The following is a 27645-nucleotide window of genomic DNA, read 5'->3' as shown; positions in this document are numbered from 1 at the left end:
ATTTTACTTCTTTTTTAGGCACAGGCATACTTAGTTCAGCCCAAGTTCAGCCTATGAATACTAGTAGACTCCATACAACAAAAAACTTCTATTCCTGAACGTTTCCTATATGTCACTACTGTCAATTTCCCAGACCAGATGTGTCAGTGTCAAAATTTCGTTCGTCACGTCAATTTCGTGTATCTTTTTCGGCACCCAAATTATTTTAATTCTTTGTGATTTGAGTGTGTGCTATCAGTTTAAAACGTTTCTTGGAGTTTTTAGTTGGTGCTTTAATATTTACCAATTTTTTTAAAACAATGCAAAGTGTAATTAATACAGTAAAGGGCACCGCTCTGGGGGTGGCTGGGTATTTGACTCCGGTGCTCAAGGTTCGTGCAGCATACGTTGTTGCTATTCATCATTATCTTTGTTTACCATCCTTACAATGTCAGCTAGTCGCGTAGATGTGAATTACATGCATGTTATCGCACACAACTCTGTTTACCTTTGCATTCCTAAACAAAGAGTTTAGGAAACTTCCCAGTACCTAATTAATTAATTAAGATTAATGTAAGTTATCATGACCTAGTATTATTTATTTATAACCCTATTCCAGCTATTATTTCTTTGTTGATATGTAAAAGAAATTAGAATGAATCTGTATTATTGAACTAATTTTTTTAATTTATTCTAAATTACCATTTTTCTACAAACTATTAACCACAATTTAATTTTAAACAGGAGTCCAAGTTCCACGAGACTGGTGTGCTGACCCCCGAGGAGTTTGTGGCGGCGGGCGACCACCTGGTGCACCACTGCCCCACCTGGCAGTGGGCCAAGGGCGAGGAGGCCAAGGTGCGGCCCTACCTGCCTGCCGACAAGCAGTTCCTCATCACTAGGAATGTGCCATGCTACAGGCGATGCAAACAGGTAGAGGCTGTGCTGTTAATTATGAGAAATAAAAGGTAGTAAGAGTGTAAACCGTATGACCGCAGCCTGTGGAGGAACACTATCTGTGGTCACAATCCTCATCAGTGAGGGACCGAGAAAGAAGAAGAGTGTAAAGTGCAATAACACCTATAGGGTTTGTTAGTTTAGTGTTGTAGGGCAATCAAATGTCACACTTAGCCTCATAATTGGGCCATTATGCACGATTTGTGGTTTATCTTCCTACTCCAACCACACCAGATGCCCCAGAAAGCAAGCAGCCTATCTAGGCCGCAACAGGCCTCCTGCAGCGACTCTGGTGATTGGAGAATTTGAGCCCCTATTGTAAATCCTTGAAGTTTCAATCTTTTTTATTATGTGTGAAATGACCTTTATTTGTAAAATAAATAATTTTCAGATAGAATATTGTGAAGACAAAGAGAAAGTGATAGAAGATGAGCATGATGCAGATGGAGGATGGGTGGATACACATCACTACGACAACACTGGCTCCCCCACTATAGAAGAAAAGGTAAATCAACACACTTAGTTCATCTGTTTACCATTTTTGATAAGTTGGTTGGTGATTACAAATTCTTATTTGTAAATTTTTTGTTAGTTAAATTAATGACTATTAAACAATAGAGATAAATAACTTAGGAGACTATCTTTGCTACACAAAATAAGCACTGCATACACTATTTTACACTTGTTGTTAAGTGTTCATTTAACTGTTATGTTAGAAATCTTTTTTTATCTGATGGCAAACGAATTAGTTTAAAAAAATCTAATTAGTATGATTCTGTCAATGTACTACACAATTTCTAAGGCCTGGTTTAGACGCAGCGTTAATCGTGCAGTTACAGGGGAGTTCTCGTACATTTACATGAAACCACTTCAGTGCCTCGCCATAGGTAGCTTCACTCAGAAACCGCGCGGTTGTCGCACGTGTGACACGTGTCTGAACCAGCATAAGACTTGAAAATCGAGAAATTCACCATCAGGTGTGCGAAATGACGCTGGAAGCGGCGGACACGGGTGACAGCGAGCCGGCGAGCGGCGATGCGGATGACGACGACGACGACGGCGAGCCCGAGGACATGGAGCAGTTCCAGGAGTCTGGCCTGCTGGACGAGGTCGACCCGGTAAGTGCTGGCTAGCCTTGTTTAGCAGAAAAATACTTTACGAATACTCATTGCATTAGGGATTCTTCTTCGTCGCCACACTCTTGCCAGAGTGGCCGTGCTCGTCACACCAGGTCCGGTGGCAAGCCTCACAATCCGTCGCCATTCCTCCCGCACTGCAGCCTTTCTTGTGCACTCGGGATAGCAATGGTTTATGCGGAATAATTTTGATGAATGGAACTTAGCCTCATGTCTGAAACTGAAACACTGAAACCTCCGCGTGTTTCCTCAGGTCGAATGGTGGAGCACACTATAACAATGCTTAGACAATAATATTGCCTACTGCTTAGGGGCCGTCCATATATTACGTCATTCTAAATTAGGGGGGGGGGGTTGGTCTGCGGATGACGGTAAATGATCAAACACTCATGCGCAGATACGCAAAAATGTCAAAAGAGGAAGAAATAACTAGAATCTACGAAAACATGAACGCAAAATACAAGTACTATATCAAGAAATCAGAAGCAGACTCGGTAAGCAAATTAATACAACTGGCAAACGACTATGAAAATGTCACAGCAGAACGTCAAACTAGCTTCACAGAACGAGAACCACAAAATAACTACCACGAAACAAGCCCAAAACAAGCACAGAAGGAGACGGCATCATACATACACAATTACAACACAAATACTTGCTGCTGGAGCTGTGGAAAACACGGACACTCGATGAAAGATTGCAGAAGCAAAAAGGTACTATTTTGTAACGGTTGTGGCAAGATCGGCAAAATGAGTAAACAGTGCTGTAAGAAAACAAGTGAGTACACACAATCCATGACAATAAACACAAGTCCGCAAATTAAAGATAACCGTCCATTCGTAGATGTATCGATACTAGGCGAAAAATATCAAGCATTCGTAGACACCGGCGCTACAAGATCATACATCAACATCAACGACCAAGTGTACAACAAATTCGTGAAAAGAAACCGGAAACCGAAAACAGTAAGCATAACGGCTAGCATGACAGATGGGCACACAACTCAAATAAAAGAAGCACTAGACTTGGAAATAAAGATAAAAGGAAAAACAATTAACCACCAAGTATTACATCATCCACAAATCACGAGTATACTGATCGGCATGGACATATTAAATAGAATAGGAGCCAAAATAGAATGGCCCAAAGATAACACCAAGCAAGCGGAACAAGTGGGAACAACGTCAAGAAAAAACACAGAAGCCAACATCGTACCTACATACGAAATGGCCGAAACACCAAGTAAGAAAAAACACAAGATCAAACTCGCACACGAAAAACCAATCAAGAAAAAAGACTATTCACGGAACCCTAAAAATCAAGAAGTCATAAATAAACACGTAACACGCTTAAAACAAGAAACAAAAGAAGACTGGATCCAAAAGAAAATTCAAGAACTACAGACAAACGGAAACAAAGATTATAAAATGTCAAACAGAAAATTATACAAGAAAATAATAAACCACGCATACGGACCGAGAACAGAAACATCATCAAACTGGAAATTATGCATAAACAACAATGAAAAAAACCAGATCCTGAAAGAAAACCACGATACACCAACCGCAGGCCACCTAGGAACAGCAAAAACACTGAACAAAATATCACAGAGATATTATTGGCCCGGTATGTATATGAGATGTGTCAACGTACGTCAAGAACTGCAAAATCTGCCAAGTTAGCAACGCACGCAAACCCTGGAACGCAGTGTCTACAGACCCAAGTAAATCACTACCCAGATCATCAAACCGGTCCACAGAATGGACCGAAATCCTCGATGTCTACACCGTCGACTACCCACAAAACCTGAACTGGCGCGAGTCCGGCCCTGGAGAGGAGCCGACCCGAGCCGAGGACCAGACCAGGAGGCGGCCGGGGAGAAAGAAGAGGCGCGGCCAAATCCAGAACCAGCTGAACAAGGCCAGTAACAATTACTCGTAGCTTAACTTTATACCTAAGTTAGGTTTCCAATAGATAGATAAAAAGTAGGTACATAGTAATTGTCTCGTCAGTACTCAGTTCTCGTTTAAATAACTTTCTCAGTATTTAAAAACAAGTCAATAATATATAAGTATAATTAACATTACATAGTAACCCTGTATAATCTAGATTATTCAGTTCTTGAATTAAATCTCGTTAAATATCAGATACCAATAACCTATAAATATTAATTAACATTACATAGTAACCCTGTATGATCTAGATCATTCAGTTCTTGAATTTAATCCCGTTAAATACCACATATCAATAACCTATAAGTATTAATTATCATTAGATAGTAACCCTGTATAATTTAAATCGTTCAATTGTTCTATTTAATCTCGTTAAATAACTATTGACGCAAATCGCATTGTTTTTAAGTTANAATAATCACAACTTGATTGAAACTGAAATAGTCTGCAATGTTGATTCATCTAAATCTAATCTGTCATTGATGCACCAAACGCCATCGTTCCTTTTTTTTCAGCTATGTAATTTACTACAGCAACTGTTTCTTCTCTAATCTAAATTAAATAAAACCAATATTGTTATAAATGTAACTAACACAGTATTTTGAGGGTACAAGCGAGCTATGGCAATAACAAAACAACCAGGTAAAAATAAAGATTATTTCCAGTCAACAGACCTAGCACCGCGCAAAGAGCCGAAGAGCGCGGCGGCGGGGGCGGGCGCGGGCGCGGGCGCGGAGGGCGACGAGATCGTGCGCACGCGCACCTACGACCTGCACATCACCTACGACAAGTACTACCAGACGCCGCGCCTCTGGCTCATCGGCTACGACGAGGTGAGCTGATCCTGATGATGAGGCTTGATTTCTTAAGCTGATGTCAGTTCCTGACATGCGAATATACACTAGTTCTATGAAGCATCGCACTACAACACAGCAGATGCAGGTGATTACATAGGACTGGTGTATATTGGTACGCGCCACGTTGATCACCGATGTCAGTCGAGGAAATCAAACATGTGTGGTTGGCCGATTCTGAAACTTAAGAAACAGCTAGTTTTAGGGGCGGAAGTCTCGATGCCGTTTCTGTAAAAGCAAAAACTGCATAATTAGATATTATGCATTTGAATTAACTTTTTGTTTGTAATGAGTCCCAGTAAATCTGTTGTTGGTGTCCAGTGACCACAACTCCAAAGCACAATTATTATTATGTATTCGCTCTTTGATGTCGCCGATGTCGGACTGGCACTGTGTACATTACAGGCTGTAATTTACAGCCAAATATGTAATGTGGTACATTACAGATTTGGCTATTACATAAATGGAAGTAAGGTTCACTTGTTCCCAACGAGTCACACTCAAACGAGTAACACTGTTACTAACTGCACTTCCTTATCGCTCGCGCGTAATTATGTTGCTGTTGCGCTTGCACACTCACTGCGGCCGCCCGTCGCACAGTCGCGACAGCAATATAATTACGCGCGAGCGATAGGGATGGGTAGCTTGGGGTCATTGGACAAAATTCTACGTGCTCACAGACCAGGCTATACGTGTCCCATCGCTGGGAACAAGCCGTAAATAAGGTTGTGTGTACACGTGCACGTTTGTGATAGGACCGCACACTGCTGAGCGTGGAGCAGATGTACGAGGACGTGTCGCAGGACCACGCCAAGAAGACCGTCACCATGGAGGCGCACCCGCACCTGTCCGGGCCCAGCATGGCCTCCGTGCACCCCTGCAGGTCAGCGCCATACTTGAAAGGGTTCTTTCAAATTGGTCCTTTTGAAGCGGACGTTTGTCGTGCGTTTGCAAGACCGCACACTAACTTATTGGTAATTGACAATTTTATTCCGACGCAGTTGCCATACGATTTACCATGTGCGGTCCTGCAAACGCACGACAAACGTCCGCTTCAAAAGGACTAATTTTAAAGAACTAGATTATTAAAAGTCCGGCTCAAAACGTCTAATTTGAAAGAGCTCTAAGGCTCATCTCGTGGATCAACAGTCTCCTTAAATGCGTGATACTTATTGGCTGTTGGGTAGTTGATGACGTTTTGGGTATTACGTATAGTAAATTATTAGTCAAAAGGGTAATTTATTTGAGCTATTGGATTTAATTGATAAAACACGACCAGTTGTAGTAATGTTCTCGCCCTTCAACTAATCTTAATAACGATGTTCAAAAAGTGTTATAAAGTAACATAAAAAGTATATTTTCTTCATCGAAACCTAGTTCGTCTTATAGGTCGTGTAGTGTTCGTGTTTCGTGAGAAATCATAGTCACTGGCGATCTTCAAGTGCTCAACTTGTCAGGATAATAATATCAATAAACTTCCTCCCACCAGGCACGCCGAAGTGATGAAAAAGATAATCGAAACGGTGACGGAAAGCGGCGGCGAGATGGGCGTGCACGCGTACCTCATAGTCTTCCTGAAGTTCGTACAGAGCGTCATCCCCACCATCGAATACGACTTCACGCAGAACTTCGCCATGAACTAGCCCCGCCCACGATATCGACGAAACGGCGATAGTCGTATCGTATACTTGTATGGAGTTAAATGTTCAGAGTGGATACACTTTCGTGCAAACGAGGTTTGAGTTGGGCACGAAACTGTATGCAGTATTTCTGAGGCATAGCTTTACGTGTAGCTAGCTTTAGGATATGGCGGAATTGAAGTGCACGGCATCTAAAGTAAGATTATTTTTATTTATGTTTCCTAGACACTATCAGCAACAAAACAATAACCCCCTTACTAATAAAAAGTTACAGTTGTTGAACACTGTTTTAAAATGACATTTCCATACTAAACGTCACTTTAAAACACTGTTCAACGAGCGTGTAAGTTTTATTAGTAAGGGAGTAAGGATTTAAAACAATTGTGTTACATGTCACCTCAATAAGATAAATATTTGCTCAAGAAGTAGACGCTTTGAAATTTCGAATAAATCTTAACTTTGATGCTGACACATCTCTAGTTAATAATGAGGTATTGATACGCCCCAATTTTTATAGTAGCATTTATACGCGCTTCCCGCCGTGTCCGTATTATAGGCCAGTTTATTAGATTTTATACAATTACTAGTTGTCTGCCCCCGGCTACGCCCGCACTCTGTTTTATTTTTGCGTGAGATTGAGAATCAATCTACATATATGTTACTCCGAATTATATCAATGCAATTCGCATCGCTTCGTTTCGGTGTTATAAAAGCACACTTTCATATTAACAATTGATGTCTCCCATCAGGCCTTAGTATATTATAGGCCTGTTGATATGCCTGATGACTGTCCTAAGATATTATTCAAGTTCGAGGATAGTGTAAAATTGCCAGTACTATGATGTTTACTGCTACTTGTGTCTTCGTAACTCGTCTCGACTGCCCATAAAGTGGGAATCTTAAATGCAGGCTGCTAATTACGGTGCCATAAAAGATGCTACATAAAACTGAAGTAACTGTCTGTTTTACTAGAAGATATAATAATTAAGTCGATGTAATTTTTAATTTCACTTGCTCATTTTGGCGGATGCTGGCAGTTCTCCACTATGCTTGGGCCCTATTTAACACGTTCGGCCACTATTCGCATTAGGCCGAATGCCATTTTAATAAGTCCCAAAAATCTTAGCTATTGTAAACAAATTGTACAAATATTCGTATGTTGATCGTTATTTTACGTTTTATTTATAAGTTTTCCTTACAAGTTAAATGTTTCATATTCATTTCCTTCATATTTATGATGTTCGGCATTTAGTAAAAAGTAGACTTTCGGAAATATTACGTAATTTTTTATAATCTGAAAGTTTATTTTCGTATAATGAATCGTAAATTCTTTGTACCTATGTAAATATTTTGAACATTATCATTTGAAAGGTGCATTCCGTATATCGTATAATTGCAAGCACAAACATTCTGTTCACGTCTTTGTGTATACGTCTCTCAATGTAATTCGGGACATTCCCAAAAAAAGACGAATAACAACCATGGTTGGACTTGGATTTGTATAGCTTCAGATTAAATGTCACGTACATTTAGGCTGGGTTGCACCATCTTACTTTAACGTTGACAAACGTCAAAAATCTGTCAAAATCCATACAAAAAACGGCGGTTATAACGATAACCGCTTACGTTACGTTACGGTCAAAGTTAGGTGGAGCAACTCAGCCTTAAAGTTATTATGAACAAAATATCTAAGCACGCTAAACGTTTGTGTAAACCTTGCCAATATTTTATATATCAACGTGGTAAAGTAGTACATAATTTAAAGATTATCTTCATATCTGCGCGTTAGAGCAGTACTTCATCGTATATGATATTGTATTATTTAAGTTTGAATAATTTTATATTCAATGAATTATTTTGCTATAAAGCGTCTTTTATTTGAAATTAATTCTATTTATTTTGTATTCCAGTGTTTATTTGTCAAATAAAAATTTAATAGAATTTCTAAATTCCTTTATTCATATACATATCACTTTCATTATGTACAAATCATCATTTCTCATAATAAAATATACGAATATAATCAGTACACATTATAAGAAAGCCCACTACATTATAAATACAATAATTCTCATTTTACATAGCAATGTACAAAATAATACACTACAGTTGCAACACAACTGGTAATAATATTAAACATTTCAAATTCACTATTTATCGCCAACAACAGGTCATTTCTCTAATATTAATTTTCGGTGACATACATAATTTACTACTTATTCGAAGAGTTAGTTTATTGGCTATGTAATTATGAAATATTTTCGGAGGAATGTAGGCGCAAATTTTTATCTACAACAATTATTACAATTCTATGTTTCTATAAAACTGGTTGGTTGTGTATCCTTAAAAAATTTCAAGAAAACAGTACTGGATAGGTAGCACCCATGATGTGTTATTATTCCGAATAATTTAAAGCTGTTTTCAAAAGGTACATAACTGGGACAGCACGAAATCCGCTTAATTTGGTATTAACATTTATCTAACAATAATAAATCACAGAACATCTAAACGTAAAATCAACTTTATATTTTAATCTCGATAAGCGATCTATTCCCTCCCTCGCCAAACACCGCAGCCGTAGTTTATGCACATAAATATTTAAATAATAAGTAACGCGGCTTCGACGTTTGTGTAGGGTTGAAACTATGTTTTGTATGTTCAAAATATCACTTCACATCCATAACCACAATTCTTAAACTTTTTTCAAGTTCCTCTACCTCAACTCCCCATTTCCCATTTTCGTTATAAACTGCCATTAAGACTAATAATTATAATTTCATGCAATCATGCAAGTCGTATAAAATAGACACCCTATCCATTACTACAAATAAAACATTAATAATATCAAAGTAATTGGAATTATAATATTACGATGATAATAACTCAGTGCACAAAAGGAACTAACGAGATAATAATAGAATTCTTAATAAATAATTATCAGGCATTGAAAACAATAAAATACACGTTTATTTATGGGCTGATTGGCCCACTACAGCACTGTTGTGCCACGATGATAATGGTTGGATTCCAACGCCGGCGACATACAGCAGATTGATATAGTTAAGATTTATAAAATGTATTTAGAAATTGCCGCCGGCGCCGGGTATTTAATTTTGGCTTTTCCCAATGAATGCAGCAAGCCCAAGTCTTATCACATGCACAATAGGTGACTAATAGAGATGGTCTCTGTCTAGCTAGCCTATGTCGACTATGCGGGATGCTGTCATTCTATTCGTCGATTTTACTATCGCGATCGTATAAAGCAGAATATGTATGTTATCAAGAGTATACATTGCATCGTGAAGCATTGAAGTAAAGTGAAGATGTTTGTCGTTTAATACTGTAAAAATACTCAAAAGTGAAAAGACTGAAATAGTCTAAAGTACAAACTGTTAGTTTTATTTTAAAGTAAACGCTAGAATAAAATTGTACTTTGCTTCCGATCAGAATAATGCATCTGTAGAGCATTTCGAATGTAAACTCATTCAAGTCTGTAATAGTCTTTTGAGATGAACAAACAATACAAGAGTCCGAGTGAGTAACAACAATCTATTCATTATCTTTGTTCTCAATTGTCATATTAAAATTCATATTCGGTCGGGCACGCACGTCCTATTACTGTGTCAAGACCTATTCCTAACTTTTTGCTACGGATAATCTATCGTAATCCGTTTAGTTTTATGATTCTGTTTTAGAATTGAGGTCTCTTCTGCCAAATTTTCAATTATTTTTCAATCAACAGTATACCAACGTACGAAATCCTTTGGCCAGTGACAGACAATCAAAATTAATTAACTTGTATTAAAATATCGTAATCATTAAAGTGATACATTTTTATTACCTACGTTTATAAATTACCATGTAAGTAAATATGTCAAATCCGAGTATTCGTACTTGAAAGTTGTAGAAATAATTGAAGCTTTCAGTCCATCTAGTTTTTTCACTGCTACATGAAATTATAAAACCTTGTGATAGCCACAACTGAGTAGAACATTGGTGGCAGTGTTGTTTTCAGAATCGAATAAGAAAAAGTCATCTCATAAATATAATTAACTAGCTGACCCGGCGAACTTTGTTGCGCCTTAATGGCAATAAATAAGCAGATTTTTTTTTTATTTCGAACGGGATAAAAATTATCCTATGTCCTTCTCCTGGCTCTAAACTACCTCCCTGACAATTTTCAGCTAAATCGGTTCAGCCGTTCTTGAGTTATAAGTGGAGTAACTAACACGACTTTCTTTTATATATATAGATTACGAACCAAAGTAAGAAGACGTCAAGTGGTTAACGGAATACCTTAGTCATTTAAGGATGACGGTATAATCACGGTAACTATTCGTGTTAACGCGCTAGCTTTCGTGCCATTGAATAAAGTAATAGTTGTAGCGTCTCTCCTCAACCGAGCTACAAGTTGGTAAGGTATGTATACGCGCACGTGTTAAAGTTACAGCCAGAGTGGACGAGCACGAATTTATATGACTTTCGTCGTGTCGTGAAATATCAGACTACCGAACGTTGCGCTTACGTCGTGCAGCAGTCACGCCGGTTCTGTCAGTGTTCGATGGCAAGAGAATAGACGTGTTGACACCACCAATCAATTGACGCACTTTTTAAAACTGTCAAGACGAGCAAGTGACGTCACTGTTTTGTCAACTCAAATTACTTTTTTCGGTTACAATGCAACCAAAATCTTAATTTACAGGCAATTTAAAATTAATTAAGTATTTAAGACCAGAGGTGGAATTGTGTAAAACAATCTTAATAATTTGACAGTTCATAACGTATGATTATTCTGTGAAACGCTTTGTTTAACTGACTTTATCGTACGTTATGAACTGTCAAATGATTACGATTGCTTTACACAATTCCACTTCAGAATGGTGTCTTTTTAAAAAAGTTGTGGTATAGAATTATTGGGGAATGGTGTCAAATAGTCTATTTCAGGTTTTCACCGTAAACGCAGCGTAATCTCTGTTTCAATACACGCTAACGTAATACATTGAGTATTGAAAGTCCATACTTGTTATCACTTGCTGGGCATGCTGGGCAGGTGGTGCATATTGTTATCACTTGCTGGGCACGAGCGCGACGAGGCGTCGCAGCGCGAGCGCGAGCAGCGTGTCGAGCGGATCGAGCGCGCCGCGTTGTAGCCATGTGGGATATGATGTTCGTCCACAATAAGGAAGCTAGATGTTAGTGCTTCCTTCCGAGCGGGTGTTGTGCTCGGGGACCAAGGTCCAATTTACACCANGATTGATATAGTTAAGATTTATAAAATGTATTTAGAGATAGCCGCCGGCGCCGGGTATCTAATTTTCTCTTTTCCCAATGAATGCAACAAGCCCAAGTCTTATCACATGCACAATAGGTGACTAATAGATATGGTCTCTGTCTAGCTAGCCTATGTCGACTATGCGGGATGCTGTCATTATATTCGTCGATTTTACTATCGCGATCGTATAATGCAGAATATGTACGTTGTCAAGAGTATACATTGCATCGTGAAGCATCGAAGTAAAGTGAAGATGTTTGTCGTTTAATACTGTAAAAATACTCAAAAGTGAGAAGACTGAAAATTGTACTTTGCTTCCGATCAGAATAATGCATCTGTAGAGCATTTCGAATGTAAACTCATCCAAGTCTGTAATAGTCTTTTGAGAAGAACAAACAATACAAGAGTCCGAGTGAGTAACAATGATCTATTCATTATCTTTGTTCTCAATAAATTGTCATATAAAAATTCATATTCGGTCGGGCACGCACGTCCTATTACTGTATGACAAGATCTGTCAAGACCTATTCCTAACTTTTTGCTACTGATAATCTATCGTAATCAGTTTAGTTTTATGATTCTGTTTTAGAATTTAGGTCTCTTCTGCCAAATTTTCGATTATTTTTCAATCAACAGTATACCAACGTACGAAATCCTTTGGCCAGTGTAAGACAATTAAAATTAATTAACTAAATTATTGTATTGTATTAAAATATCGTAATAATTAAAGTGATACATTTTTATTTAACTACGTTTATAAATTACCATGTAAGTAAATATGTCAAATCCGAGTATTCGCACTTGAAAGTTGTAGAAATAATTGAAGCTTCAGTCCATCTAGTTTTGTCACTGCTACATGAAATTATAAAACATTGTGATAGCCACAACTGAGTAGAACATTGGTGGCAGTGTTGTTTTCAGAATCGAATACGAAAAAGTCATTTCATAGATATAATTAATTACGAACCAAAGTAAGAAGACGTCAAGTGGTTAACGGAATACCTTCGCCATTTAAGGATGACGGTATAATCACGGTAACTATTCGTGTTATGCCTCGGCCGCACTCATCACGATAACCCGAATATTCACGTTATCACGATATGTGTAGCCAAGTATTCGCGTATACTTCGGTGTCGCGATGTGTGTGGCCCAGCCGTTAACGCGCTAGTTTTCGTGCTATTGAATAAAGCAATCGTTATAGCGTCTCATCTCAACCGAGCTACAAGTTGTAAAGGTATGTATGTATACGCGCACGTGTTAAAGTTACAGCCAGAGTGAACGAGCACGAATTTATATGACTTTCGTCGTGTCGTGAAAGGTCAGACTACCGAACGTTGCGCTTACGTCGTGCAGCAGTCACAAGGGGTTTTACGGAGAGCACAGATCATGAGAATATCTAGAATATGGTGTCATAGCTGTTCGCCTTAAACGCAACGTATTGCTCGGTTTCAACTATAAAGTTAATATTCCTTTGGAATAGAGCAACAAAGAACTGAGCGAGCGAGATGTCACCAGCAGCAACACTGTGTGATAAAAAGAGATGTGTGATGCCGTCGCCGTTTTGCAACTATTTGGCAGTTCATTGGCACGCTAAAAATATGAGCTCTGATTTTTTAAGATTTTACGTGAGTGAAATGGTGGATGTTTATGAGAAATAGTGCTTGAGAAACGTGGTGACGGGTTCAGTGATTGATTTGTTACAACAGTGAAATAATTCTGACCGCTGACACACCAATGACATCCAGTGTCATCAATCCTGAATCGATTTCGTTTGACAGCTCGTGGTTGTTGCTCTATTCCGAAGGAATGTTAACTTTATGGTTGCAACACACACTAGACTACATCTCCGAGTATTGAAAGTCCATACTTGTTATCACTTGCTGGGCACGAGCGCGACGAGGCGTCGCAGCGCCAGCGCGAGCAACGTGTCGAGCGGATCGAGCGCGCCGCGTTGTAGCCACTTGGGGATGGTGGTGCGCGCGTTACACGCTAACGGAATACACTGAGTATTGAAAGTCCATACTTGTTATCACTTGCTGGGCATGCTGGGCAGGTGGTGCAGTTATCACTTGCTGGGCACGAGCGCGACGAGGCGGCGCAGCGCCAGCGCGAGCAACGTGTCGAGCGGATCGAGCGCGCCGCGTTGTAGCCACTTGGGGATGGTGGTGCGCGCGTTACACGCTAACGGAATACACTGAAAGAAAGAAAGAAAGAAAGAAACATTTATTGCCATGGACATCACAGAAGACAAAAGATGTAAATAATAGAAAAAAAAAGTAAATAAGACATAGGTGACATAAAATAAAACATACAATGAAAGTGAAAGTAAAACTGAGCAGTGCCACCCTGTCGCACAGCGATGTCCATCGCAATGGGACCCCACTCAGCATATGCCATGGCCCCCGGTGAGGGAGGCCACGACGCTGGTTTTCAGTGTGCCCCATGCCGAGTGGGAGTCACGGACACTAACCTATACTGCATAAAATATACATACATAAATAATAATAATAGTGCGCGTATAAATATTAAGTGTAAGTATTGAGTATTGAAAGTCCATACTTGTTATCACTTGCTGGGCACGAGCGCGACGAGGCGTCGCAGCGCGAGCGCGAGCAACGTGTCGAGCGGATCGAGCGCGCCGCGTTGTAGCCACTTGGGGATGGTGGTGCGCGCGTGCCGGAAGCCCAGCTTCTGCAGGATGTAGTCCACGCCGTACGGCTCGATGGACTTGCCCGCCCACGAGAGCAACCTGGAAGAACACACCTCGTTAGAATTCCCTCAACAATCTAAATATATAAAAGGATAAACTGACTGACTGACTGACATATCAACGCACAGCCTAAACGGCTAAACGTAGGCACTTGAAATTTGGAAGGGACGTAGCTTAGGTACCACAGAGGTGCACTAAGAAAGGAATTCCCGAAATTCCCACGAGAACGGGAATTAGCGGGAAAATCCTTTTGTATGAAAAATCTAAAACGCTTAAGTTAGACGCTTGACATTTGGCATGCAGGTACCTTAGTAAACTTAAAGCTTAGTTACAACAGAATATTGCAAAATTCCCACGGGAACGGGAGTTAGCGGGAAAAAACATTTGTATGAAAAAATCTAAACCGTGTAAGATAGATGAAGGGGGTAAAACGGGATCCACGCGCGACTTCGTTCGCGGGCGGCCGCTAGTTCTTAAATAAAACTGGTTCCTTCGTCTCTTGCCTTCGTACCGCTCGTAGACGACAAGAGTAGTGGGGTGGGCATACAACCCCTACCCTGCGCACTCTGCTTACTCACCGCACGGTGGGCTCGAGGTGCCAGGTGACGCAGCGGTAGTCGCGGTAGTCCTGCGGCGGGCCCTCCGCGCGTCGCGCCGCGTTCTCGCCCCAAGCCGCGCGCGCGCCGCCCGGCATCTAAACAAAACCAAGCGGTTTTAATCAAAATTCACTGGGATAGTGAGAAAAATATTCATTTTGAATTGATTTTCCTATACATTTACTGTGCTGATTAGCGAATTGTTGAGGTGAAGAGCACAGTTCACACCGTGACATAACACCGTCCTCCATTAGCAATGTTGTGAAGTGTACGCAAAATAATATATCTATTCGTTCAATGGAAATCATTGTTTTGCGCCAACACGAGAATTATAGTTCTAGTAGCGCTTAATTCAGGAAGTGCCTGAGGCATAGAAGCGGCACAGAAGGGTGTCTGTAATGTCAAACGTCAGCGAAACCACAGATTTATATGCTCTGTCACGTCGTAATATTATGTCAATGCTCCCATCTCCCCGCTCCCATATCTCAGGCACTGTCTGACAGTGCTTGAGTTAGCGCTAGAAGTATAATACATATAGAAAGCATATAAAATTACTTTTAATCATTATAATGATCAATGAAATAAATAAACTTAATAATAATGTCACTCACCAGTCTATCCTTCTCCTTGATGTATGAAGATATGAGATCGTGGAGGAACAGGAACGCCTCGGCGTCCACCGACACGAAGATGTGGTCTTCGAACTCCGTTATGAAGCTGCATTCCACTACCGGCTTCTCGTCTGTAACGAAAAAATAAAAATGGTTTGATGATAAAAAGTCGCAATAAATGATTAAAACTTCAGTTCTTACTTATTTAAGCAGCCTGTATAAACATGGTCCTTCGAGCCGGATAAATTTTTTTGCAGCTGTAACACGTTTCATTCATGTGAATATGAAATGATGAATAAATATTCATATTTATGTGGTGTGCGTTTGCTCTGTGACTATGTATAAGACACGTGCCGTTACATCGTCGGGCCTAATATCCGCATGCTCATGTAGCATTGTTAATATGTACAGTTAGTGTGTATCGTGCTCGCTGGGCGGGCGCGGGCGCTGCAGGTGCTGCGTGCGCAGGTGCAGCTGCAGCGCGGGCAGCGCGAAGATCACCTCGCGCACGTGCGCGTCGCCGCCCGGCTCGCGCTCGTATAGTGTGTACAGTTAGTGTGTACCGTGCTCGCTGGGCGGGCGCGGGCGCTGCAGGTGCTGCGTGCGCAGGTGCAGCTGCAGCGCGGGCAGCGCGAAGATCACCTCGCGCACGTGCGCGTCGCCGCCCGGCTCGCGCTCGTATAGTGTGTACAGTTAGTGTGTACCGTGCTCGCTGGGCGGGCGCGGGCGCTGCAGGTGCTGCGTGCGCAGGTGCAGCTGCAGCGCGGGCAGCGCGAAGATCACCTCGCGCACGTGCGCGTCGCCGCCCGGCTCGCGCTCGTATAGTGTGTACAGTTAGTGTGTACCGTGCTCGCTGGGCGGGCGCGGGCGCTGCAGGTGCTGCGTGCGCAGGTGCAGCTGCAGCGCGGGCAGCGCGAAGATCACCTCGCGCACGTGCGCGTCGCCGCCCGGCTCGCGCTCGTATAGTGTGTACAGTTAGTGTGTACCGTGCTCGCTGGGCGGGCGCGGGCGCTGCAGGTGCTGCGTGCGCAGGTGCAGCTGCAGCGCGGGCAGCGCGAAGATCACCTCGCGCACGTGCGCGTCGCCGCCCGGCTCGCGCTCGTATAGTGTGTACAGTTAGTGTGTACCGTGCTCGCTGGGCGGGCGCGGGCGCTGCAGGTGCTGCGTGCGCAGGTGCAGCTGCAGCGCGGGCAGCGCGAAGATCACCTCGCGCACGTGCGCGTCGCCGCCCGGCTCGCGCTCGTATAGTGTGTACAGTTAGTGTGTACCGTGCTCGCTGGGCGGGCGCGGGCGCTGCAGGTGCTGCGTGCGCAGGTGCAGCTGCAGCGCGGGCAGCGCGAAGATCACCTCGCGCACGTGCGCGTCGCCGCCCGGCTCGCGCTCGTATAGTGTGTACAGTTAGTGTGTACCGTGCTCGCTGGGCGGGCGCGGGCGCTGCAGGTGCTGCGTGCGCAGGTGCAGCTGCAGCGCGGGCAGCGCGAAGATCACCTCGCGCACGTGCGCGTCGCCGCCCGGCTCGCGCTCGTATAGTGTGTACAGTTAGTGTGTACCGTGCTCGCTGGGCGGGCGCGGGCGCTGCAGGTGCTGCGTGCGCAGGTGCAGCTGCAGCGCGGGCAGCGCGAAGATCACCTCGCGCACGTGCGCGTCGCCGCCCGGCTCGCGCTCGTATAGTGTGTACAGTTAGTGTGTACCGTGCTCGCTGGGCGGGCGCGGGCGCTGCAGGTGCTGCGTGCGCAGGTGCAGCTGCAGCGCGGGCAGCGCGAAGATCACCTCGCGCACGTGCGCGTCGCCGCCCGGCTCGCGCTCGTATAGTGTGTACAGTTAGTGTGTACCGTGCTCGCTGGGCGGGCGCGGGCGCTGCAGGTGCTGCGTGCGCAGGTGCAGCTGCAGCGCGGGCAGCGCGAAGATCACCTCGCGCACGTGCGCGTCGCCGCCCGGCTCGCGCTCGTATAGTGTGTACAGTTAGTGTGTACCGTGCTCGCTGGGCGGGCGCGGGCGCTGCAGGTGCTGCGTGCGCAGGTGCAGCTGCAGCGCGGGCAGCGCGAAGATCACCTCGCGCACGTGCGCGTCGCCGCCCGGCTCGCGCTCGTATAGTGTGTACAGTTAGTGTGTACCGTGCTCGCTGGGCGGGCGCGGGCGCTGCAGGTGCTGCGTGCGCAGGTGCAGCTGCAGCGCGGGCAGCGCGAAGATCACCTCGCGCACGTGCGCGTCGCCGCCCGGCTCGCGCTCGTATAGTGTGTACAGTTAGTGTGTACCGTGCTCGCTGGGCGGGCGCGGGCGCTGCAGGTGCTGCGTGCGCAGGTGCAGCTGCAGCGCGGGCAGCGCGAAGATCACCTCGCGCACGTGCGCGTCGCNACAGGAATTAGCGGGAAAATCCTTTTGTATGAAAAATCTAAGCCGCTTAAGTAGACCTGAAGTGATGCAGTGACCGCGCGCTCTCCGCCTTCTATCTCGAAAACGGTTCACCGTATAAAAAAAAAATTTAAACAAAATTTGTAGAAAATTTAGTATTCTACAATATTGATAATAAATACAAATAGCAAAAAACCCATAGGAAATGAGATATTTCCAAAAAAAGCGCAAAAAACCGATTTTTGTGACCTTTGACCTTAAAATTTAATAGTTGCTTACACCCTACCATATGTAGGTTTTGAGACAACTTTTAGGGTGTCAAAATACAAGTATTTACAGACTTACAGCTGGGTATCTCTAATTCCGAGATTCTTACCTAATTTAAGCTTAAATGACTGGACTAATAACGAGCGCTCAACGCACGTTTATAATTATATTATGTATTTTATCCTCAGAGTACACCATGCCAACGCGCGTTTCTTCGTTTCATGTAATTGTAAAAGCACGTTGAGCGCTCATTATCTAAACAAAAACTTGTTAGCATAACTGCCTAATCTCTGAAATAATCTGCAAAAAGAAGAGCCAGTAATTCTTGATTGTCATAGCTAACTGCAGAAATGTTAAATTGCTGATAAACTGTAATTTCAGAACGTTAGGCAGTTCCCTTTACTTCCATAAAAACTCTTAGGAGCTTATCACAAAAAGCTAGACACCCGTTGAACACTTGTTTAAGTTATCATTGTAATTTTATTGAGTTGTATTCTGTGGTTGTGCCTTTAAATAAATAAATAAATAAACACGGAAATGACATTTTAAACGAATGTAAAACGTGTATTCAACTTGGCAATAGGGGCGTTATTTCATATTGTATTGCATTATTGTTGTTGTAAAGGCATCATTTCGTAGCTGACTTTATGCAGCCGCAGCAACAAACAATCTATTGTTGCGACATCGACTTCAAACTTGTATCCTTACCAATATCTTAAAATAGTACCTCATGTCAGAAAAAAAACCAAAGAAACATCAGTATACCGTCGATCTCGCTGTTGGCGAAGGCGTAGTGGAACCACTCGCGCAGCGTCTTGAACTGCGGCGGGAACAGCAGCGCGCGGGTCATGCGGCACACCGTGGCCATGGACTGGTGGCCGCCCGCGCCGCCGCCGCCCGACCCCAGGCTCGCCGTCAGGCTCTGCACCACGTGCACGTCTAGTTCACCTGTGCATGCGTATAATAATATTTTACCTCATATAAGACAATTTTTAGTACTGAGGGCTAAGAACTCGCGAAGCGGTAACCACGTCCCCCGAGATTGAAGCGCATTTTATTTTGTAACTCACGAAACCAGAGCTCAGTGCGGTTATGCAGCAGCGCCGCCGCGATTGCGATTTTTGGCCGCAAACCAGGCAGGCGATTATCAATTACGGTACGGTTGTTCACAGAAGAACCTCGTTCAAATCGATCGAAGAGCGCGCGGGCGCAACTCTCCGAGACTACGGGTGAACGAGGCCCATACGAGTCTACAGTTCTAGCGCTAAACTCAGTTTGTGCCTAAGGAATGGGAGTGCCGTGCTTATACCTCTGGTACTGTTTGAGCTAAATGCTAGAACTATAATTGTCCATTGGAAGTGAATGGAGGAGGGTACCAAATACCAATTAACTGTGTAAATTACGCAAGTCCTGAATAAAGTTGTACACGAAGCGTTGTGGATACGCCCGTCACCTACCTCATCATCCTGTATTTTTCCCGTCACTCATAATGTGAATAGTGAATACAGTTTTTTAAGACTAAAAATTTTACATCAGAACAGTTATTTTCAATAACCTCTACTAGCTACAAGTTCATTCGAAGATGCATTATTTTTTTAATTTCACTCGAACTGCTTGTACTAACCCTCCTCGTCTGCAATCTGTTGCGCTTCCGTAGCGAAGCTGATGCAGGGGTCCTTAAGGCTGAACAGCGCCCAGGACTTGGCCTTGAAGCTGTTGCCGTGGAAGCACGCCAGCGACACGTTGGTGCCGTGCAGCTCCATCGTGCCGCCCAGCACCGTGCCTGCGGGAGGAACACAGGAGATGAGTGACTTACTGCGTAGTATGTTACCAAAGCCCGGTCTGTGAGCACGTAGAATTTTGTCCAATGACCCCAAGCTACACATCCTTATCGCTCGCGCGTAATTATGTTGCTGTCGCGCTCGCACACCCACTGCGGGCGCCCGTCACACAGTCGCGTCTCGCAGTCCAGACTATAGTACCACAGAATAATAATATGCTACGTACAGAAAGCTTTCTTCTCGAATGTATTTTAAATAGTGTCTCTAGTATTGTAAACTCAATGTCGTCAACAATATGGTGTAATTTAGCTTGTCTCAGAGTCGAGCACCGTTTCTTTGAAATAACATCTTTTATTCCATCTCCTTGGTCCCCACATTACATGGCGACCCTGCCAGTGCTGCCTTAGGGCAGTGCTGTGCACATAAATATTATAATGTGAAATGTGATAGTGAAAAATGGACTAACAATTTTAAAGTCGAACAATTAATTTGAAATGATGCGGTAAATAATATCTACGAAAAATAAATCAAGTGCGTTGGAGGAGACATTTGGATGGCAGCCGGGCGATGATGGTGCTCAAGGTTTTTGAAAATGAAGCAAAATGAACTAATGGAATAATGGCTAGTTATGCTGGGTGCCGGGCGATGGTAGGAGTCCGATGTCGATGATGTTGTGGTTACATACCGGTAGCGGGCAGCGGCGCCGGCAGCGTGGAAGGATGCATGCCGGACACCAGTTGCAGGACGCGCTGCCAGTGCCGGTGGTGACGTAGCTCCGCTTGCGGCGCGGGCTCGGCGCCGGCGCTGCTTCCGGGGGTAGNCCGCCCGGCTTGCGCTCGCGCTCGCGCTCGCGGTCCCGCTCGCGATCACGCTCCACACTCCCGGAGCCGCCGCCGCCACCGCCGCCGCCCGTTTCGCGCTCCAAGGATGGGAACATCTCGATTGCTGCCAAATTAAGATTTTAACTTTAGTCAATTAACGATTTTTTGGTCTTAACTAAAGCCACCTTCAGATATAGTCCAGTCATTATAGTAAGTTCACCTCGGAATTAGAGATACCCAGCTGTAAGTCTGTAAATACGTNCCGCCCGGTTTGCGCTCGCGCTCCCGCTCGCGATCGCGCTCGCGATCACGCTCCACGCTGCCGGAGCCGCCGCCGCCGCCACCGCCGCCGGTTTCGCGCTCCAGCGATGGGAACAGCTCAATTGCTGCCAAATGAATATTTTTTGGTTTTAAATAAAGCGACGTTCATTCAGATGATGAGCGCTCAACGCGCGTTTACAACTACATGAATTTCATTCTCGGAGTACACATGCTAACGCGCGCAAAGCGCTCATTATCTGAATGTGTACTAAGGTAAAAACTTATTAGAATCGCTGCCTAATCTCTGAAACAATCTGCAAAAAGAACAGCAAGGGGTTCCCGATTGTCATAGTTAACTGCAGAAACTGTAAACTGATAGTTCACTCAACATTTCAGACCGTTCAGTAGAATTACTGAACGTTTGCTTCTGCTTCGATGCTTAAAAACTGAGAATATTTTTAATTGTAAAGGTGTGATTTCGTAGCCGACTTCATGCAGCCGCAGAATAAAACGACGTATCGCTGCGACGTCGACTACGAACCTATATTTTTACCCAGACCTAAAGATAAATTACCTCATGTCAGAGAAACCAAAGAAACATCAGAAATATAATAATAAAATGAAAGCATACCGTCAATCTCGCTGTTGGCGAAGGCGTAATGGAACCACTCGCGCAGCGTCTTGAACTGCGGCGGGAACAGCAGCGCGCGCGTCATGCGGCACACCGTGGCCATGGACTGGTGGCCGCCCGCGCCGCCGCCGCCCGACCCCAGGCTCGCCGTCAGGCTCTGCACCACGTGCACGTCCAGTTCACCTGCACAGAACACATTTTTTTTTATGTTACAGAAGGCAAACGAGCAGACGGATCACCTGATGGTAAGTTTTTACCGTCGCCCATAAACACCCGCAGACCCAGGGGCGTTACAGGTGCGTTGCCGACCTTTAAGGTGAAGATACGCTCTCTTCTGGAAAGCTTGCAGGTCGTATCCGTAATATCATCATACCAATTTACACATCATCATCATCATTTCAGCCATAGGACGTCCACTGCTGAAAATTGGTCTCCCTCAATGATTTCCACAATGGCCGGTTGGTAGCGGCCTGTGTCCAGCGCCTTCCTGCTACCTTTATGAGGTCGTCGGTCCTTGTGGGTGGACGTCCATCACCTTCCGGTACGAAATATAATGCTGTTTGTTTTCCTAACAATAAAATAACCCCAACACGGACGCGGGTATTTTATTTTAAAAATCACGAGAGTTCTATACGGTTACACAGTTGCGCCTCTGCGGTTGCAAACTTGTACAGAAGAATCGATCTCAGAGCGTGCAGGCGGTCCCGCGGCGTGGGTGACCGCGACCCGCACGATTCTATACGGAAAACTACCGTTGGATAATATGAATGAGAAGGATACTATTATGTGTAAATGTAGACAAGTTATAAATAAAGTTACGCACTCAGCGTTGTGGGTACGCCCATCACCTACCTATCGTCCTCTTTTCTTCCCCTCATTCATAATGTGAATAATTTAAGACAAAAAATTTGACATCAGAACAGTCATTTATTTTATTTTATTAGCAACAAGTTCATTCGAAGATGCATTAGTGTGTTATTTTTTGGTATTTGCACAAGTTGATTGTACTAACCTTCCTCGTCCGCAATCTGCTGCGCTTCCGTAGCGAAGCTGATGCAGGGGTCCTTGAGGCTGAACAGCGCCCAGGACTTGGCCTTGAAGCTGTTGCCGTGGAAGCACGCCAGCGACACGTTGGTGCCGTGCAACTCCATCGTGCCGCCCAGCACCGTGCCTGGGGGAGGAACACAGGAGATGAGTGACTTGCTGCGTAGTATGTTACAAGTACCACAGAATAATAACTACGATTAGAAAGTTTTCTTCTCGAAGATATTTTAAATAATGTGTCTCTCTCTATAGTCTGGTCCGTGAGCACGTAGAATTTTGTCCAATGACCCCAAGCTACCTATCCTTGTCGCTCGCTCGTAATTATGTTGCTGTCGCGCTTGCACACTCACTGCGGGCGCCCGTCGCACAGTCGCGACAGCAATATAATTACGCGCGAGCGACAAGGATGGGTAGCTTGGGGTCATTGGACAAAATTCTACGTGCTCACAGACCGGGCTTTAGTATGGTAAATTCAATGTCGTCAACAATATGGTGTTTTAGCCTGTCTCAGAGTCGAGCACAGTTTCGTTGACATACGTCAGTGATCGGTAAGGTTGATTGTTACAAAGAAGCTACTGTGGCGCCATCTAGCGCACCACACGCGTATTTTTACTTCTGTCCATAGCAAATATTTTTTTTACAATGCGTGAAGAATACGCGTGCTTACGTCGGAAATCCCTTGTGGATTAAACCCGTCGGTGGATACAGATCGTTTCATCCACAGACGCGCCCCACCGCTTCTTGGTCGAAGGAAAGCAGAGCGTCATTATTGTAGTGCACATGTGCACTCATGAGTCATGACGCTCTCATTGCTCGGATCAAACTCCCCGCACCCGTGCTTCCCTATCTAAGCAATCTATACGCCGCGTGTGTTTTGTCTTCGATGCCTACTCGGAGAGATGAACAGGCCTGCTTGAACCCATCAGGCAAAGTTGTGGTTACATACCGGTGGCGGGCAGCGGCGCCGGCAGCGTGGAGGGATGCATGCCGGACACCAGTTGCAGGACGCGCTGCCAGTGCCGGTGGTGACGTAGCTCCGCTTGCGGCGCGGGCTCGGCGCCGGCGCCGGTCCCGGGAGCGGCGGCCGTGGTCAGTGTCGGTGGTTGAGCTGTGAGGAAACAATATGGTCAATAGTCTATCTAATATCTTTGTCCTGGCAGTTTACTTTCCGCGGAACAAACTTGACCTTCACTGGTTGGGTAATTATTGGCGGTCAGCACGTGCAGCCGTGGGAACGAGTGGTGGGAATCCTCCCGTTCTGTCTTTTACAATCATCAGCACCACCAGTTCGCCCCAAAAATTTTGCTAACTAAGGACTGGTATTCGCTGCCTGCTGTTGTCTTTCCCGAACATTACATACTCACTCGACAAGCGGCAAAACGTGACAGTTGTAATGTCGAAAGGCCGTTTTTTATGGAGTTACATAGCTTCGTGAACGAATTCGAATTTCGATTCGATCAAAAAATGACTAGACGCACTGAATTGGCATCTTCAAGGTGATAGTGAATAGGAACTAGGGCAGGTATGTACCACCCTAGACTGTATCTCACTTAACATCAGGTACGATTACGGTCAAATACCTGCCTTATTTTACACAAAAAAGAACACTCACGCTCACGCCTAGTCCTGGTGTAGTTAGGGTGCAGGGAGCTGAACACGCGCTTGCTGGACTTGAACTGCTGCGTGAAGAACTCCTCGAGCTTCAGCTGCATCTTCAGCAGGTCCGGCGTGGTGCTGCGGCTCATCACGATCTGCAGCTGCTGCCAGCTCAGCGTGCCGTGGGTTAGGATGATCGCTGGCCTGGAGAGGGAGGAATGTCTTAGATAAGTACTTTGCCGCAAACTACGCAAGGAAGATCTGGCGTGACTGAATCAGGAATGAGGAGATAAAACCAATGTATTTGACATAGCCCGCAGAATTTCCGAACTTAAGTGGTAGTGGGCGAGGTTCTTCAACCACTTTCAGCTGACAGAACCGTCTAACTAACTCATCTAACCGTGACACTGAAGACTGTTGGGGCAGAAAAGTTTATGAGTAACGACTACGGGTCGGAAGATGTAATATGGGCAGACCTACTAGGTGAGCCGACGATGATTGCGGGAATCACCAGGACCAGTCGTTGTGGAAAACCTTGGGGAAGGCCTTTTTCCAGCAGGGATCGGCATTTGGCTGGAACTAACGAAGCAAGTAAAGACTTGTCTGGTCGCCGAGCACGTAGAATTTCGTCCAATGACCCCAAGTTACCCATCCTTATCGCTCGCGCTTAATTATATTGCTGTCACGCTTGCACACTCACTGCGGCCGCCCGTCGCACAGTCGCGACAGCACTATAATTACGCGCGAGCGAGCGGAGAAGCATGCGGTGACAACTCGAGGCGGAAATGTTGCGCATCCGCGACGTCTTCGCCGCTTTGAAAACGCTTTTAATCCGCCAGCGTGGCAAGGCTATGAGCCAAGCAAGCAATTATACTATGAGTAAGTANATCGCTGGCCTGGGGAGAGAGGAAATCATTTAGCTAAATTAGACACTATGCCGTCACTTAATAAGTAAGAACGTGCGTGATTAAATCAGAAATGAGATCTGCAGGCATCCCAAAGTAAGTGACACCATAGCCCGCAGAATTGTCAAACTTAAGTGGCAGGGGGCGGGGCATATAACTCGTAGAGTTGATAGGCGTTACATCGGGGCAAAAAAGTTCTAGAGTGGCGACCACGGTCCGGAAGATTTTATGATCTCGTGAAGGTTACGGGAAGCACCTGGAAGCAGCGCAGGAGCAGTCTTAGTGGAAATCCTTAAGGGCCTCAGTTAAAATTCGCGTGGATACCTGCATGCGGACGGAAGCGCAAAATAGTATGAGTAGCGCATGCGTTTGAGTATCCATACGCGCTATGGGAATGAGCGCATATCGTGCGCCCGCGTAAGTTTAAGCGTAGGCCTTAAAAAGCCTCTATGGTTTAGTGGTAAGACCACCTGCTTCAGACGCAGAGGTCCCGGGTTCGATTCCCAGGGGGGCAGATTTTTCTGTTCGGTTTGGTTGGTGGTAGGGCTTGTTCTAAGTTCGCCTGGCTAGCTACCACCATCTTACCTAAGTGTGTCGCCATAACAACAATGTTAACAGCATTGTTGTGTTCCGGCAGTTAGAGGTAGGATAGCCTCATAAGATAGACAGTTCCTCCGTGGTTGAGGATTACGGGTGAAGCTCGCTTCTACCTTCGGCCTGATCGTCACTTACCATCAGGTGAGATACAGGCTAAGAGCTCGTCATTGTGGATATAAAAAAGAGGCCTATGTCCAGCAGAGTCTAAAAGGAAGGAAGCAAGTAAGAAGGCAAGTATACGCAGCACGGGCGTGCCCATGTACTCCAGCCGCAGCTCCAGCGCCGCCGGCCGCACGGGCAGACGTAGGAAGCGAGTGAGAAGGCGAGTGTACTTGAGCGCGGGTGGCCGCTCGTGCCAGTGGTCGCGCAGCGCGGCCCGCAGCGCCGACACGCGCGCCAGCAGCACGGGCGTGCCCATGTACTCCAGCCGCAGCTCCAGCGCCGCCGGCCGCACGGGCAGACGTAGGAAGCGAGTGAGAAGGCGAGCGTACTTGAGCGCGGGTGGCCGCTCGTGCCAGTGGTCGCGCAGCGCGGCCCGCAGCGCCGACACGCGCGCCAGCAGCACGGGCGTGCCCATGTACTCCAGCCGCAGCTCCAGCGCCGCCAGCCGCACGCCGCACACGTGTCCCGGGCTGCAGCCCGGCTCCTCCTCGATGTGCACTGCAATACCAGAACAAACATCGTCACAATCTAAATGGATAGACACGAGTCACAGACAGTCTGCTTGTGACTACGAAACGTCAAGCTGTGAGTACAGTCACGGAATGAAAAGGTTCGTCAGTTTTCAAATTGATTCCTTCAACGAATCGCGAGCACATAATACCTTTTGAAACTATGTTACAGGATAATCTCGAGTTAGAGAAAATAATCTTTAACTGTTCGTCAGTAAAGTTCAAAATTATTCAGATCAAATTTGTTTGACGATTTAACTTGTCAAGAAGATTATTATGATTGATAAACTAAAACCTTCTTGTTGGTTCTATTAAATAAAAAAAACTACATTTTGTAGCATTGCACTGATGGGACAGAAAAATAAACAAGCAAAACCTTATTCGTTAGCAAACGTCATATTTTTTATTTATATGTTAGCAGCACTGTTTCTTGCACGGTTATGTTGGCAGGTTTGACTCTTACGGTACCTAGTGCAAGCGAAAACCGACACTAAGGTGACGCACCTTTTCATTCCGCGACTGTACATAATGTAACTCAATACATAATCAATGTCGCGTCAAAACTCGTGTCTTTCTATTTAAGTCGAAATGGAACGCGAAAGTTAGAATCTTATATCGTCACAATCTGGTCACAACACTTTGGCGCTGTGAGAACTTGATTACATCTAAAACCGACGGTTAATCTTCACACATTACAGCACACTGCATTGGAACATATCCAAATCACCAAGGTAACCGGTTCTTCCATGATTTACCAAATGGTGGCCGGCTAAAGTCCAGTCGCCGAGCACGTAGAATTTCGTCCAATGACCCCAAGCTACCCATCCTTATCGCTCGCGCGGAATTATATTGCTGTCGCTACTGAGCGACGGGCGGCCGCAGTGAGTGTGCGAGCGCGACGAAATTTTACGTGCTCGGCGACCGGGCTTTAATAACAAAGACCGACCAATGTTACGTTACCGCCGCGCTATTCTGGTCTGATCGCTGTAGTTAAGACCATGTAGAATGGCTG

General features: G+C 44.8%; 2 protein-coding genes across 2 annotated transcripts in view; one reads left to right on the top strand and one right to left on the bottom strand.

The window, feature by feature from the left end:
• The first annotated feature begins 131 nt into the window (after window positions 1-131).
• Window positions 132-8041, top strand: Atg3 (Autophagy-related protein 3). Its single transcript, XM_028314076.1, has 7 exons — window positions 132-371; window positions 724-912; window positions 1328-1441; window positions 1914-2054; window positions 4690-4857; window positions 5634-5761; window positions 6368-8041. Exons 1-7 carry the CDS (start codon window positions 300-302, stop codon window positions 6519-6521), a joined length of 966 nt encoding a protein of 321 aa, XP_028169877.1. The 5' UTR covers window positions 132-299; the 3' UTR covers window positions 6522-8041.
• A 3803-nt stretch (window positions 8042-11844) lies between these two features.
• Window positions 11845-27645, bottom strand: part of tweek (transmembrane protein KIAA1109 homolog tweek) — a 77512-nt gene continuing 61711 nt past the window's right edge. The window contains exons 64-75 of the mRNA XM_028314088.1: window positions 26295-26622; window positions 24477-24664; window positions 23811-23972; window positions 22833-22991; window positions 21821-22003; window positions 21201-21314; window positions 17822-17929; window positions 17681-17779; window positions 15708-15838; window positions 15079-15194; window positions 14350-14539; window positions 11845-13984 (exon numbers count right to left, since the gene is read on the bottom strand). Of these exons, the coding sequence (XP_028169889.1) occupies window positions 14356-14539; window positions 15079-15194; window positions 15708-15838; window positions 17681-17779; window positions 17822-17929; window positions 21201-21314; window positions 21821-22003; window positions 22833-22991; window positions 23811-23972; window positions 24477-24664; window positions 26295-26622 (1772 nt within the window). The 3' untranslated portion in view covers window positions 11845-13984; window positions 14350-14355. The remainder of the gene's footprint in view (window positions 13985-14349; window positions 14540-15078; window positions 15195-15707; window positions 15839-17680; window positions 17780-17821; window positions 17930-21200; window positions 21315-21820; window positions 22004-22832; window positions 22992-23810; window positions 23973-24476; window positions 24665-26294; window positions 26623-27645) is intronic.

Source organism: Ostrinia furnacalis, unplaced genomic scaffold, assembly GCF_004193835.3.
Source record: "Ostrinia furnacalis isolate ACB-3 unplaced genomic scaffold, ASM419383v2 OfSCF4519, whole genome shotgun sequence".
NCBI lineage: Eukaryota > Metazoa > Arthropoda > Insecta > Lepidoptera > Crambidae > Ostrinia > Ostrinia furnacalis.
This window is presented reverse-complemented; position numbering and strand designations above follow the sequence as displayed.

Bases quoted from the DNA above. Each gene is read 5' to 3' on its own strand.
- Atg3 (XM_028314076.1), top strand. From the start codon at position 300: ATGCAAAGTGTAATTAATACAGTAAAGGGCACCGCTCTGGGGGTGGCT. The intron at 372-723 runs GTTCGTGCAGCA...AATTTTAAACAG, and splicing joins ATTTGACTCCGGTGCTCAAG to GAGTCCAAGTTCCACGAGAC. The intron at 4,858-5,633 runs GTGAGCTGATCC...CGTTTGTGATAG, and splicing joins GGCTCATCGGCTACGACGAG to GACCGCACACTGCTGAGCGT.